The sequence below is a fragment of the Salminus brasiliensis genome, chromosome 17, assembly GCF_030463535.1.
Source record: "Salminus brasiliensis chromosome 17, fSalBra1.hap2, whole genome shotgun sequence".
Classification (NCBI taxonomy): Eukaryota; Metazoa; Chordata; class Actinopteri; order Characiformes; family Bryconidae; genus Salminus; species Salminus brasiliensis.
Window position 1 is genome coordinate 31,186,452 of NC_132894.1, and position 13,107 is coordinate 31,199,558.

A 13,107-nucleotide genomic window follows, 5' to 3' on the forward strand; every position below is an offset into this window, starting at 1 on the left:
GTGCAGTTTTCACATGTTAAACTAGAGCCGGGGAGCTTTCTTAATGTTTATATTTGTCACTGTCATCCAACAATTAACTACTGCACGGTAATGCAATTATGCTATATATATATATATATATATAGCATAATTGCATTACCGTAATTACAGTATAATTAAAATGAAATGTATTAAAATAGCAGTGACAACATATATTTCATATTTCATAATATTACTAGTGTAATTACACCTTTATAGCTTTAGCATTTCTCTACATATCTAAAGGGAAAAAAAAAGATTCTCTTAAATATTTCCATCTTTTATGGTAAATATTTGCAGTCAGTTAGTAGAATTAAAAAGTGGTATTACAAACTTCTACTACCAGAAAATAGCCCCACCAGTTGAAAGTCCAGAGGACCCTGTAGTTACTAAATAATACCATTAGAGTGTAATACACCTTTCTGCGTTAAGGGGTTAACCCCTTTGATGACCAGGAGCTGCTTTCGGCCCAGGCCTTCTCATAGGCCATTCCCATAACTTTCAAATAACTCTATTATGTTATGTTATTGGTGTAAAAAAGCATTTGAATGTAAAAGGTCTGAGAATGGAAGGGGTTAAAGATTTCTTTTGGGAGTGTGATAGAACAGAAGAGGGCTAAACATCAGTTCTGAACAAATGGGGCTTTTTCTATATTTAGAGATGTTTCCTTTAAACTTGCAGCTGTAAGTCATCCTGCCACACAAGTGGAAGCAGCTACCAGAGGTGAGTACAGTCATACTCATCTCTCTCTTACTTCTGTTTTCTGTCAAGCATCTTTCTCCAGCACGCTCCTCTGAGTGTCTACATATTTTTTTTAAACTGTAATATTTTCTCATAGTATTTAAGGCTCACATCCACACAGAAACTTAACGTCAGGCAGTAACTGATCACAGATAACTCAGCGTAGTTTAGTCAAATGTTCTCCTAACTCAGTCTGGTCAACAAAACTTACTACATTGAGCCTCATAAACATTATCAAATGCTGCAGCTGAAATTGAATACATTTGATGTATATAATATGTAAGATGTTTAGTCTGTTGCTCCTCCCCCTCAGTTTGTTTACTTTTTATTTCCATCTGCAGGTCTGGACCCCCCCCTAAGTGCTGAGGCCTTAGGAATCTCCTCACACTTGATGAGCAGCAGTTAGGCTGTAGGGCCGATCTAGAGCTGTGAAACTAAACTACATAAGAATCCAGTTCTGAGTAAAGGTACCTTTCCTTTCTTTCTTGGACACAGAAATGTCCATGACCATACAGCTCTAGAGTGGCACAAGTGTCTAACTGCCTGCTTGATCGTAAGTTCAAAGCCTATCAGCACTGCAGCCCTCCATGGCCAGGGGTCTGAGAATAGGAAGGCCTCCCTCCCTGTGATAGGGGGAGTTCTAACTTGCAGATGGGAATACAGAGTAAGCAAATTGAGGGGGAGGAGCCAACATATGTGAGTTAAGGGGAACGCTTGACTAAACTGAGTTGAGTTAACTCCAAAACACTCTGTAATCAGTAACTTTATCACTGTAGGCCGAACTCTTTGTGTTTTTTACGATAAGACTTCACATGTAAGGCGGGAGGCAAGGTTTTTATGTAGATGAGGCCTCTCTCGATCCCGCTCTCTCTCTCAGTGTCTCACCGTGGTCAGCCTCTCCAGTGCAGAGAAGCGCTCTTCCCAGGTAGCGGCTGACTTCTCGAAAGCCTCATGTCTCTTGATCAGTTTCTCCACCTCGTCCACACTCTGGCCCATCTCCCTGCTGGACAGATATGGCTCCTGCCCCAGCAGCCATGCCTCCGCCACCCCTGCGTCCCTCGAAAACTGGTGCACTTCCAAAACTGCCCAGACACATCACATTACACACACAGGTGGACACACACACACAGAAAGAGAAGGGAAGTGAGTGCAAAAGTAAATTCGGGCACATCCTCTTTCAGTCTGAGCAACAACTGTTGTGTTTTCACAACCCTGGGTGTGTGAAAAGTGCTTTATAAGTCTATATATATATATATATATAGAGAGAGAGAGAGAGAGAGAGAGAGATCGTAAGTTTGCTTCCTGGTGATTGGTGATGCCACAGCCATTCGTAACTGGGATTCCCAGCCCCCTCGGTGGCCCTTCCTCTCCCCCATCATTCAGTGCCATTCTAGCTGGTGAGGGTATCTATTAGCTGATGTAACTACGTGGTAGTTCTCCTCCAAGTGTGTTGAGCTGTCCAATGACGTTGCATCAGCATCAGTGTGAAAACATGCATTTTTTTTGTTTTATGTGACTTAGAGGAAGAACATGCTAGCCTTCACACTCCCAGAACAGGTATTATGGTGTGATAGAGGGGAGTCCTAACTAGTGGGTGGGAATTGGAAACAAACTGGGGACAAAATTGGGGAAATTGGGAATTTTTGGAGCACTGTTTATAAACAGCAACTGTGAATTACCATCTGTTGTCCATGACAAAACTGAACACTACAAGATTGTAAAATTGAGGGTACTTACTCAGTCTTAGCCACTCCCATCTGTCCTCCCACTTGTCAATCATTTCTTTCCTCTTGTCCGTCAACTGTAACAACTTTTCCTTAATCTGGGGAGGCAGCAGAGGCACACAAGATAAGGATCTCAGTTTCAAGACTGTGTCAGTGGCATAGACCAAAAACACCTCCATAGCCTCTCAGCGGAACTGTACTTCATATAAAATCTGTCCCTCACCTCCTCTGAAGCGTAGTGTTTCCGTGCCAGCAGAGACTTGCCCAGCTCGATGCAGGCAGTAAAGCTGTCATTACGGGCATCTATCTCGGCCTTGATGCCCTGGTGGTTGTTCATGAGCAGCTCCACAGAGGACACGTCCCTGTTGGGAACCGGTGGACACACACAGTCAAGCAACAATCTACTTTAGCCAGCAAATAAAGCAGTACACACAATATGCCCAGTGTATGCACACACACAATCTCACACGCGCTCACCTGGGCTTCTCCTGGGCCTCGATAAGGCGGATGACGTCCTCCATCCAAAGCATAAGGTCACGCACCATGCTGAAGAAGCGGAACTTGTCTCCGGTATCCAGCAGACGCGCCCTCCGGCCTTCGCAGGCTTCCAGAAGATTCCGCCACGTGTCCAGAACTTCGGTCTCCCTGCGCTGGATGTCGTCTGCCTTGTCGCCTGCATACGCCGACTGCAAACGAACTGCATCTTCCTGCAGCTGCCGCACCTATGCAAACCATTTGGGGTGTGATGGAAAGGTCAATGAATTCTGGCACTTTTGGCTGTAAAGTGTTGCAACAAAATAAAAGTCCTTTTTTTATATCAGAATTGTGCAACTTGTTGTGATGCAGCTTTTCACTTTTGCAGCTGTGTGCGTGCTCACAAACCTGCGTCCCCAGTGCCTGGATGTCATGTTCAAAGGTGGTGTGCATCCTCTGAAGCGTCTCCACTGTGTTCTGGTCCCGGCCCAGCTCTTCAGGCAGCATCTTATGCTTGTCTAGGATGCGGCTCAGGATCTCCTTGGCGTCGTGGTAGAACTTATGCAGCTCGTAGGACGCGGCCAGGATCTGTGTGCGGGTATCGATCAGCTCCAGAAGATCCGCCCACGCCTCGTTCAGTCCATCCTTCCACTCTGCAACGGTCGCAGCATCAGTGTGGCCGGCGTTGATGAGCTCATCAGCCATTCGGTTTACGGAATCCACACGCTCCTGACCGATGTTGCCGGTGTCGCGGGCGAACTCACGGAAACGCTCCTGCAACATCTGGGCATGGGGAAGAACAATGAAGGTCAGGAAATGCAAACAGTGGGCAGTGAACTGACCTTAGTTATCTGGGCTCTGCTAAATCATCCCCAGACCTCAGATAAACCCATTCAGCCAATACGCCCTAATGCTGCATTTACTTTATGGGACTTTATGGAAGGGATGAACAGGACTTTTCAGGCCGGAAAACTCCGGTGGTAGCGACGATAGCATAATGCGGTGGCCAGGGGAATATTAAGTCAAAAGTTATTTTTCCCAACTTCTGTAGCCTGGTATTGATATATTTGGAAATGTGGGAGCTGGACTCATAGCAGAAGTCCAGAAACACTCATTCCTTTACAAAAACACATCATTAGGATCATAAGAAAACACTTCTTAGGATAAAGTAGTGGCTAAAGCTGTGGTCACGCTAGACATCTGTAGTTCATGTTGCCTTGCAAAACGGCCATGACTAGTATATAAGTATCTGAAAAGTAATTCAATTACAATTTAAATTTATACAGCAGCATTTATTACAAAGCAGCATTACAAAGCGGAAAAGTGGCTGCAGACCACTAATGAACAGGATGAAGCGGCAGGACAAATGACCAAAGAGCATCACGAACGAACCCTGAATGGAACCAAGTCTCAAAAAGGCACCGGATAGAGCAGTTATAATAGGTTAGGAAGGTTTCTTAAGCAAAACCATGAAACCAACAGCCTTTAACCTTGCAATAATAAATGTCTAATGGATGACCACAGCTCTTCATTCCTGTTTATTATGGCATGTCCCTTAGAAGCTCTTAGAGGCCACACACACACACACACATATATATATCAAATGCCAACATACACAAGAACAATGGGTTGATCTCCATAATACACTAATGTATGGGCATAAAAAAAAACCACATAATGACTTCAACTGTAGATGCCTTAAACAGCAGATGGTAGATTTACTGTGTATTGATGACAAAAGCTTGATTTAATTGCTGGCATGATTTCAAGCCATAAATCTCTTAATGTTTAATAATGTAAAGTATGTGGACTGAAAATGAATCATGACCGTTATGGATCGGTCAAACATTTAGCATGATTAAAATGAGACAGACAGAAAGGGAATATATGATAAGAGCGAGAGAGAGAGAGAAAGAAAAAAGAGAGAGAGAGAGAGAGAGAGAGAGAGAGAGAACAGAATGTTTAGTGTAAAGCAGTTATCCATTAGCAGCCTTACAGTCACATGTTCGTAGTCCTGGCCCAGCTCGTGCGATCCTGCCACCACTTCTCTCTCCGCAATCCACTGTTCCAGGTCATCCACCTCCCGGTTCAGCTGGAAGAGGCGGAACCTTTCATCCAGCTTCCCTCTTCTCTCCTCCGACAGGTCCTTCAGCCCTGCGTATAGCTTATCCACCTGAGACTGGCGCATCCCTATTCTTTCACTGCACAGCAAAGACACAACAACCATCAGGGCCTGACTTGCACAGAACATCATCTACAGCCAAACAATGAAACTGACACGAGAGTGGGGACAGAAGTGTACCTCTCTGGGTGATTGGCGGCCACTAGGCCGCGGCTGGTCTTGGAGAGTTGGTGGACGGTCTCAGCGTAGTCCTCCACCGCCTGCTCCAGGATCTGATGTTTCTTCAGCATAGTTACTGAGCTTTGCTCATCCTGTGGGAGAAACAAGACGTCATCATGAAGAATGTATAGGTCTATCTCTACACGTGTTTCAACCACACAGCAGGTTACGTTCTGCTCATCATTCCTAACACACCTTGGCTTTTTCCTCAGACATCATGTAGAGCTCCTGCTCGCTCATCCACGCCTCAGCCTCGGCAGCATCGAAATAGTACTGCTGGGCCTTGTGGGCCTCCTCCAGCCGCTCATGCCTCTTCTCCGTCTCCTGGATGATGAGGCTCCAGAGGGCCTGCAGGTCAGCCAGCCGGGCCTTGATGGCCTCCACGTTGGGGCTGTCCTCATTCAGGATGCTCTGGCTGCGCTCGAAGATGTCATCACAGCGTGGCTGGTGGCCCTGGATCTCCTTCTGCAAGGTCTATGGAACAGGGAAACCAGCAGAGGGCGCTAAGCAATGAGAGTGAACTTAAAAATAGTGAAACTACTTGTTCACCCACAATGATCCAAGCATGTTGCACAAGCTCTGCTGGAAATAAACTGACTGTATGAAGACAAATGTGCAGCAGTTATAGCTTATAGCTTATTTGTTATTATTTGTTACCTGGTTCTTCTTGATTAGAAGCTGAACAGTCTGTAAGTTGTGGCCATGGTCTGTTGAAGTAGCAATGGGCATTCTTTCCTCAACCCAGAGCTGCAGGAAATGGGAGTTATAATAAAATTCAATATTGCTCAAAAAATATATAAGGCCAACATGTAATGGAGGACAACATGACACTGTGATTATATTGACAACTCACAATCTCATCCTCCACATCGCGATTGAACTGGTGGATCTCTCTGGAGGCCATGAGGAAGTTCTTCCTCTTCATCAGGGGATCCAGCATCTCCTGGAACTTCTTCTCCACCAGCTCCCGCCGCCCGTCCACCTCGTCCGTGTCCTTTCCCTCCTGCCGCAGCACGTGAGCCTGCGACTGCAGCTCTTCCACCTCCCTCTTCCGCACCTCCACCTGGTTCTCCAGCATCTGTGGGCAAGAGGAGTAACATTAGCGCTCGGTTCAACTTCAAATGCAGTGCGGAGGTCACATGGCCTATATGGGTGACACATGTGTGTAATTATGCAAATATGTCCTTCCAGACATAACCCTTGATCAGTGTGGTGATAGGAGCCTGCATTGCTAACAGTAGAACCATTCCTACCTGCTGTTTCTTCAGCAGGATGTTGACGCTGGTTAAGTCTTTGCCATAATCGTCCGACTGGATCTGGCCCTCCAGACCGCCCAGCCACTTGTCAAGGTCAGCACAGCTCTGTGTGAAAAGCTCGGCCTTGTTGGCATCGAACAGGCATTGGGCTTTAGTCTGTGTGGTGGACTCCAGCTCCTGCCACTGCTTCTGTAGCGCCGCCAGCTTCTCCTTCACCACAGCCTCCGTCTCGGGCTTCTCAGACACCAGCTGCATCCCGTCCTATAGAAAGAGAGAGCAAAGGAGAAAAGTGAGTTAACTATGCATTGGTATTATTTAATTAATTATTACAGGTTTATGGCTATAGATTGGTTTACAAAACAGCAATTTCCTTTTCTTTAAAGCTAAACAATAAAAATAGGTTTAATTTAACGATTATAAATATTGCAGAGCCTTTCAAAAAAATCCAAAATACTGATAAAAATGATCTATTTATTAAGGCAAAAAGAAATACACGCTTATCAGGTATCAGAAATGCTTTTATGTAATTCTGAAAGTTGAAATTTTATATAATAAAAATAAAAAATAAAAGTATTATCCAAATATTTTTTGTTGTAATTTTCACCCAGTTTTCCTTTCTAATTTTACCCAATTTACCAATTACCCAATTCATTAGTTACGCATTGGCTGGCAGATTTCCATGCTGGCCAGCATCAACCTCAAGTAATGTGAAGAGAGAGGGAGCTATCAAGCCACCCCGAGACAGCAAGGCCAATTGTGCAATAGTGCTCAGGCAGCATGACCAGGGATTGCCTTGACAGCTTCTGCTGGACCACTCGATACCCCTATATAAGCATTTTACTAAATATAAATATTATAACTGATTATAACTGAGTCTGATCACAAGACTAACCTTTTCAATCTTGTCCAGCCACTCCTTGTTGGACTGTAATTCAGCCATGAAGGCCTGGTGCTTGAGCCACTTGCTGTGCAGGTTCCTTGCCTCATCATAAGACATGTCCTGAGCCGTCAGCATCTTCTCGTTTGTCCACAGAGACAGCTGCAAAGATCATAATAGGAATCAGAGATGGCTCACTTAAGGGAAAAGGAAGATGCAGTAAATGTTTTACAACAGTTGTTGACATGGTGGAAATGTGTCCCAGTAGAAGGCAGAAGTGTACCTCCTGGCAGTCCTGCAGGAACTTCTGCAGGTCTCTGTTATCCTTCAGCCTCATCAGCAGCTCCACAGCCGCCTCTCGGTTCTTCTTATGTCTGCAGGTCAAAGATAGAAGCTTATAAATCCAGGCAAACACGGGAACTTCATCATCGCTACGACAACTACAACAATAGATATTCTGTTGTCTGTGTATTACCTGTCGTCAATAGAAGCTGCTCTCTCCTGAATTCGCTCAGCGTTGATGTTTCCATCACTGGCCAGTCTGCGGCCAGCCTCCACCACACTGTTGATCTTCTCCTCGTTGGCATCCATTGTGGTCATGAAGTCCTCCTGCTTCTTAATGGCAGCCTCAGCTCCCTCCAGAGTGGTGGGCATCTCAGTGTGGGCCAGCACGTACTCCTGGCAGGAGGAAATTTAAGAGAGTAAACCCAACCGTATTTTGTCTTCCATCACTTCTATTCAAGTTCTTATTCAAAATAATACATTTTTAATAACAAAATAATTGGAATAGAAAAGTAACAGAAAAATTCTGACCAGGACCTGCGAGTATGAGAAGTCTAGGTCACACACTGCCTTATTTGTGGACCAGTGCCAAGGCAGTGGGACCTAGACTTCTCATACCTGCAGGTCGTGGTCACATTACTGTCTACTCAACTATCACCCAACAACACTTTAGCAGTGCATTACCTGATTGTTGAGGAAGGCCTCAGCCTGCTTGGTGTCTCTGAGGAAGAGCTGGTAGGCGTGGGACTGGGACAGGAGGTTCTGTCTGTTCTCCCACATCTTGTGCAGCTCGTTCCAGCCGGTGTCCAGTGCCTGCAGCCTCTGCCTCAGGAACATGTACTGGGCATCTGTCTGGCCCTGGGTCACCATCTCGCCCATGTCCCGCATCTTCTGGTAGTCCTCCTCGTAGTTGTCGATTTCGTTCTTGATGCCCTCATGCTGGGCCAGCAGCTTCTCGGCCTCGGCCAGCGTGTTGGGCATGTCCTCAGAGGCGATGGCTGTCTGCGTGCGGGACAGCCAAGACTGGAAGTCGTCCAGCTCGCGCAGGAACTGCTGCAGCTTGCTGGCCTCGCCCAGGGAAGCCTCGCGGTTGCGTAGCGTGGCCTTCATCTCTTCCCACACTGAGTCGATCTCAGCCAGCCGGCCCGTGATGGCCTTGGCCTGCTCGGGGTGTTCACCCGCCAGCCGCTCCGCCTCACCCCTCAGGTCACCCAACTTGGCCTCGATGGCAGCCAAGTCGCGCTCCATGCCCGTCAGCTTGCGCTGCAGGGCCATCACGCCCGTCAGGTCGTTACCAAGCTCCTGTGTGGACTCGATGACTTTGGTCTTCTCACGGATCCACGACTTGGTCTCGTTGCAGTCCAGGTGGTAGTTCTGCACACCCAGAGCCGAGTTCAGGGACTCCTTCTTCTGGTCCACGAGGTCTCGGAACTGACTCCATCTGGAGAAGAGCAACGTGGAGACATTGACGTAGTCAGTGTTAAAGATTTTATGTAAGAGTAATGTTCACCCTATAAAAGACACACTGCCAGCCTGATATTCAGTTACTGATCTTACAGCTTATTATTCTGTATCTACTAGAGATGTAACATACATACGCTATATGGACAAAAGTATTGGGACACCTGCTAATTTATTGTTTCTTCCGAAATCAAGAGTATTAAATTTGTTGCAGTAACTCAGTCTCAACTGTACAGGGAAGAAGGCTTTCTACTACATTTGGGGAGCATTGCTGTGAGGATTTGCTTGCATTCAGCGACAAGTGCATTAGGGAGTTTAGGATGTTGACTGATCATCACCCTCCCCAGCTCATCCCAAAAGTAATAGATGGAGCACCACCATCATTCCAGAGAACAGAGTTCTCCACTGCTCCACAGCTCAATGCTGGGGGGCTTTGTACTCCTTTAGCCCACGCCTGGCATTAGGCAGCATGGTGCCAAGAGGTTCATGTTTGTCTGCTCCAGGGGGCAATAGGTATAACTTAACGTGTGCATGTAGTTATAAGAGTCAGGAATTAAGTGGCCCCACATTCATGCCTCTACAGTTGAAGTTAACATTATTGTTGTTTGTAAAATGTTTACCCTTGCTGAAATATTTGAAACTTATATTTCAGATGCAAAACATAAATAAAACATGATATATGACTGTGCCCTTTAAGCAGCATGATCACAGTGTGTCCTTATGTATATGAATAAACAAAAGATTATATATTGTCTGATAATAATAACCATAACACTTCACTGAGAGAATCATATCTTTAAGATGTATATTACAATATTTTATGACATATCTGAAGCTATATTTTGGTACTTGCCTGGTGTTGAGTTTGTCCTGCTGGGTTTTGATGTCCTTCTCGCTTGGGTGTCCACTGTGCATTAGCTGCCTGGCAATCTGGTTGACCACGGCAACACGAGACGCCTGGTTATTCATCTCTGGCTCCAGACTTTCAAACCTGGCACACAGCAACCCATCATTTATTTACTGGTTGAGTATATTACAATGTTTTGAGGCATCCATATATAATCAAACAAGGCAGTGGTTTTTAAGTAAATGACCAAGAGCCCTAAGGAACCTCTCTGGACTCCTGGAATGTAGTGAAGAACATCTGACTTCATGAATCATTTTGAGGGCTGTATACGCAAAACACCACGGCCAGTGGATATGAACACGTGCGGATGGTGTTAACTGGTTTGCCGTCTGACCACAGCGAGGCTGCAGAGCTGTTCAGAGATTCTGGCCTCCTCATCACTGTGTCTGACTCAGCAGGAACATCTGGTGCTCTAAATGCTACTATGCTCTGCCCATTTGTCCTGTCCTCATCCCCCACACAAATCACACAGTCCCTTTACTCTGTATCTCCAGGACTTTCACACCACATAACTGCGATTTCAACAGTAGAACTTCTTTGACTGTGAGATGTTGGGCAGCCTTGCTCAGTGTGATAATCTTCACCCACTCTAAGCTATCATGTAATCTTGTCTAGCTAGCAAGAGTGGTCAGTATCACTGGCCCGCTCTCACCTGTGCTGAATGACTTCCAGGTCCTCCAGCTTCTCTGGTATTTCCATGCTGTTGAGCCACAGCTCCTTCTCGTCAATCCACACCTCGCAGGCATCTGCCTCACTGAACATCTTATACAGAGCCAGTGCATCCTGCAGGGCCTGCTTCCTTAGCCTGGTCAGCTCAGCCACCTCCTTGTAGCGCTCCTCGATCCCCGCCAGGCGTCCACTCACATCTGCAGACTCGGCCAGCTCTGGGGGAAGTGCCCGGCTTTGCTCGTGCAGGGCGTCGATCACGGGCCTGTAGCTGGCCACCTCAGCCGCTGCATCCTTGTGTTTCTTAACCAGGGCCTGCGTGGAGAACTCGTCGTGGCCCACATCGCCGCTGGAGACGATGCGCAGGGCATCCAATGTCCAGGCGTCCACGTCATCTGCGTCAGCCTGAAGTGCAGTACAGTTAGATACAGACAAAACACTCCATAGGATCAGCTAACACTCAAAGATTTCATGAAACTCTTTCGAACCTGGAACTGGTGCAGGCCACAGGCTTCCTCCAGCCGGGCCTTCCGGACGGCAGCCAGTTGCTCCAGCGCCGCCCACTGGGCCTGAACCTCGGCAACGCGCTCTCGGATGCGGGCCTCCCCAAAGTGCCCGGCGTCGGCCATGGCCAGGCCCTCGCGCACCGTGTGCTGCAGGTGTCCGGCACGCCCACTCATCTCATCCTCCAGGGCCCGGTGCTGACTTAGCAGCCGCACAGCTCCGGTCAGGTCCTTGCCGACGTCGTCCGACGACAGAATCTGCTCCTTCTCCCTGATCCAGCCCTCTTCCTCTGCCATCTCCCAGAAAAACTTCCACAGCCGCCGGGACTCTTCCAGCCGCGCCCGTCGCTCTGCCGCCAGCTGGGTCAGCTCCTGATAGCAGAATTCCATGTGGGCCACACGGTCACGGATCACCTGTGGGTCACATGGCTTGTAGCCTTTAGGGAGAAGAAGAAAGAGAGAGTGAGATAGATTTGAATGTGTCCATTCAGTAGCAGGAGCATCAGTTAAATGAAATATGCACATTTTGGGGAGCTAAATCTAAATTTCAAGATTTTATAAAAGGTAAATCCCAAAATAGGTGTACTACTGTGTAGATAGATCCTCCAAGAGTTCCTCATACAGGTGTATTCAGTGTATTAAAAGAATCCTCAACAAATTCATACCAAAATAATGAACTCAAATAAAATCAAAGTACTTGCACTTTTATGTAGGGCTAAATTGTTTCCCTAAAGACAAAAAAAAATTACTATTATATTTTATTTGATATTGACTGTTAATGTGATTAATTACATGAGCTATGTAATTTACTATGTAATCATATTTATATTATTAGCATTATTTGTACTACACAATTCATTGCATAAGATAAAACTGGGATTTTATTATTGGAATGAGTCTTGTTTATCTTTAGAAGCTAAAAAAAAGGCTTGTTGAAGCTACGTTTCTACATAATTAAAATAAAAAGAATTTTATTTACATGTGTGCATCATTACATTGCTTAAGAACATAAAAAAAAACTTTACATTTTAATATCCATATGCACAAGTAGACACTGTTTATCATGGGACTTACATTTAGTTAGGAGTAGGTGATCTAGGTGGCAAATCTATTATATCATGAGCATCACAATAGAGACAAAATGCACTAGAAGTGCCAGATTGTGGCAGAAATGGCAAAAATGCCATTAGAAACTCTACAGTAGAGTGAGGGCTAATCATGCTAATCATGCTAAAAACTGTTTAGTCACAATAAAAAAACATCAATGTCATATAGCCCCCCTCTGAACTGCAGGTTTGTCAGAGTGGCTTAGTCCTTAGTGACTACAGTTAGACATATTTATCAGTACAATGTAATGTAAACTGATTCACTGATTAGAAATCTATATGTGGTTTACTATGTTCTTACCCTGGTCCTACCTGGTTAACTACCTTCCTATCCATTTGTAATCAAAAGGGAATCAGGAATTAATGGAATCTATGGGCCTAATTCCTGGTGTGTATCTCCCAAGACTCCTACTGTAAGAACCAGAAATGATCCCTGAATGCTGCCTATCTTGGCCAGGACACTCCTGTTAAAGGGAGTTTTACAGGAGAAGATAATAATAAAATGCAGTATATCACAAGGACAGCACTAACTGTAGACCTCCAAGACCCCTGAGAGCAAGCGTGGGAGTGTGAGAGTGAAGCAGATGGTGGATTACAGTAGGTTAAAGATGCTATTATCTGCACCTGGACCAGATCTAAACTGCTGGCCTGAACTCCAGCTTCTTCTCAGTAAATTCGGAGCTAATTCTCCAGTATCCCAGGAGTGTGGAATAACTCATGTTTCGGGCAGCTTTTCAAGATCTCTCCTCAC

General features: G+C 45.8%; 1 protein-coding gene across 2 annotated transcripts in view; it reads right to left on the reverse strand.

Annotated features, from left to right (window-relative positions):
* sptbn1 (spectrin, beta, non-erythrocytic 1) overlaps window positions 1-13,107 on the reverse strand; it is an 89,250-nt gene that overhangs the window by 5,986 nt on the left and 70,157 nt on the right. For both annotated transcript variants that reach the window (XM_072660402.1, XM_072660403.1), the window contains 18 exons: window positions 11,236-11,687; window positions 10,734-11,152; window positions 10,028-10,165; window positions 8,398-9,154; window positions 7,907-8,109; window positions 7,715-7,805; window positions 7,447-7,593; window positions 6,552-6,815; window positions 6,152-6,376; window positions 5,956-6,045; window positions 5,494-5,772; window positions 5,260-5,390; window positions 4,954-5,158; window positions 3,366-3,740; window positions 2,961-3,205; window positions 2,707-2,845; window positions 2,497-2,581; window positions 1,645-1,841 (listed from right to left, as the gene is read on the reverse strand). In XM_072660402.1, coding sequence (XP_072516503.1) covers window positions 1,645-1,841; window positions 2,497-2,581; window positions 2,707-2,845; window positions 2,961-3,205; window positions 3,366-3,740; window positions 4,954-5,158; window positions 5,260-5,390; window positions 5,494-5,772; window positions 5,956-6,045; window positions 6,152-6,376; window positions 6,552-6,815; window positions 7,447-7,593; window positions 7,715-7,805; window positions 7,907-8,109; window positions 8,398-9,154; window positions 10,028-10,165; window positions 10,734-11,152; window positions 11,236-11,687 — 4,442 coding nt within the window. The remainder of the gene's footprint in view (window positions 1-1,644; window positions 1,842-2,496; window positions 2,582-2,706; window positions 2,846-2,960; window positions 3,206-3,365; window positions 3,741-4,953; window positions 5,159-5,259; window positions 5,391-5,493; window positions 5,773-5,955; window positions 6,046-6,151; window positions 6,377-6,551; window positions 6,816-7,446; window positions 7,594-7,714; window positions 7,806-7,906; window positions 8,110-8,397; window positions 9,155-10,027; window positions 10,166-10,733; window positions 11,153-11,235; window positions 11,688-13,107) is intronic.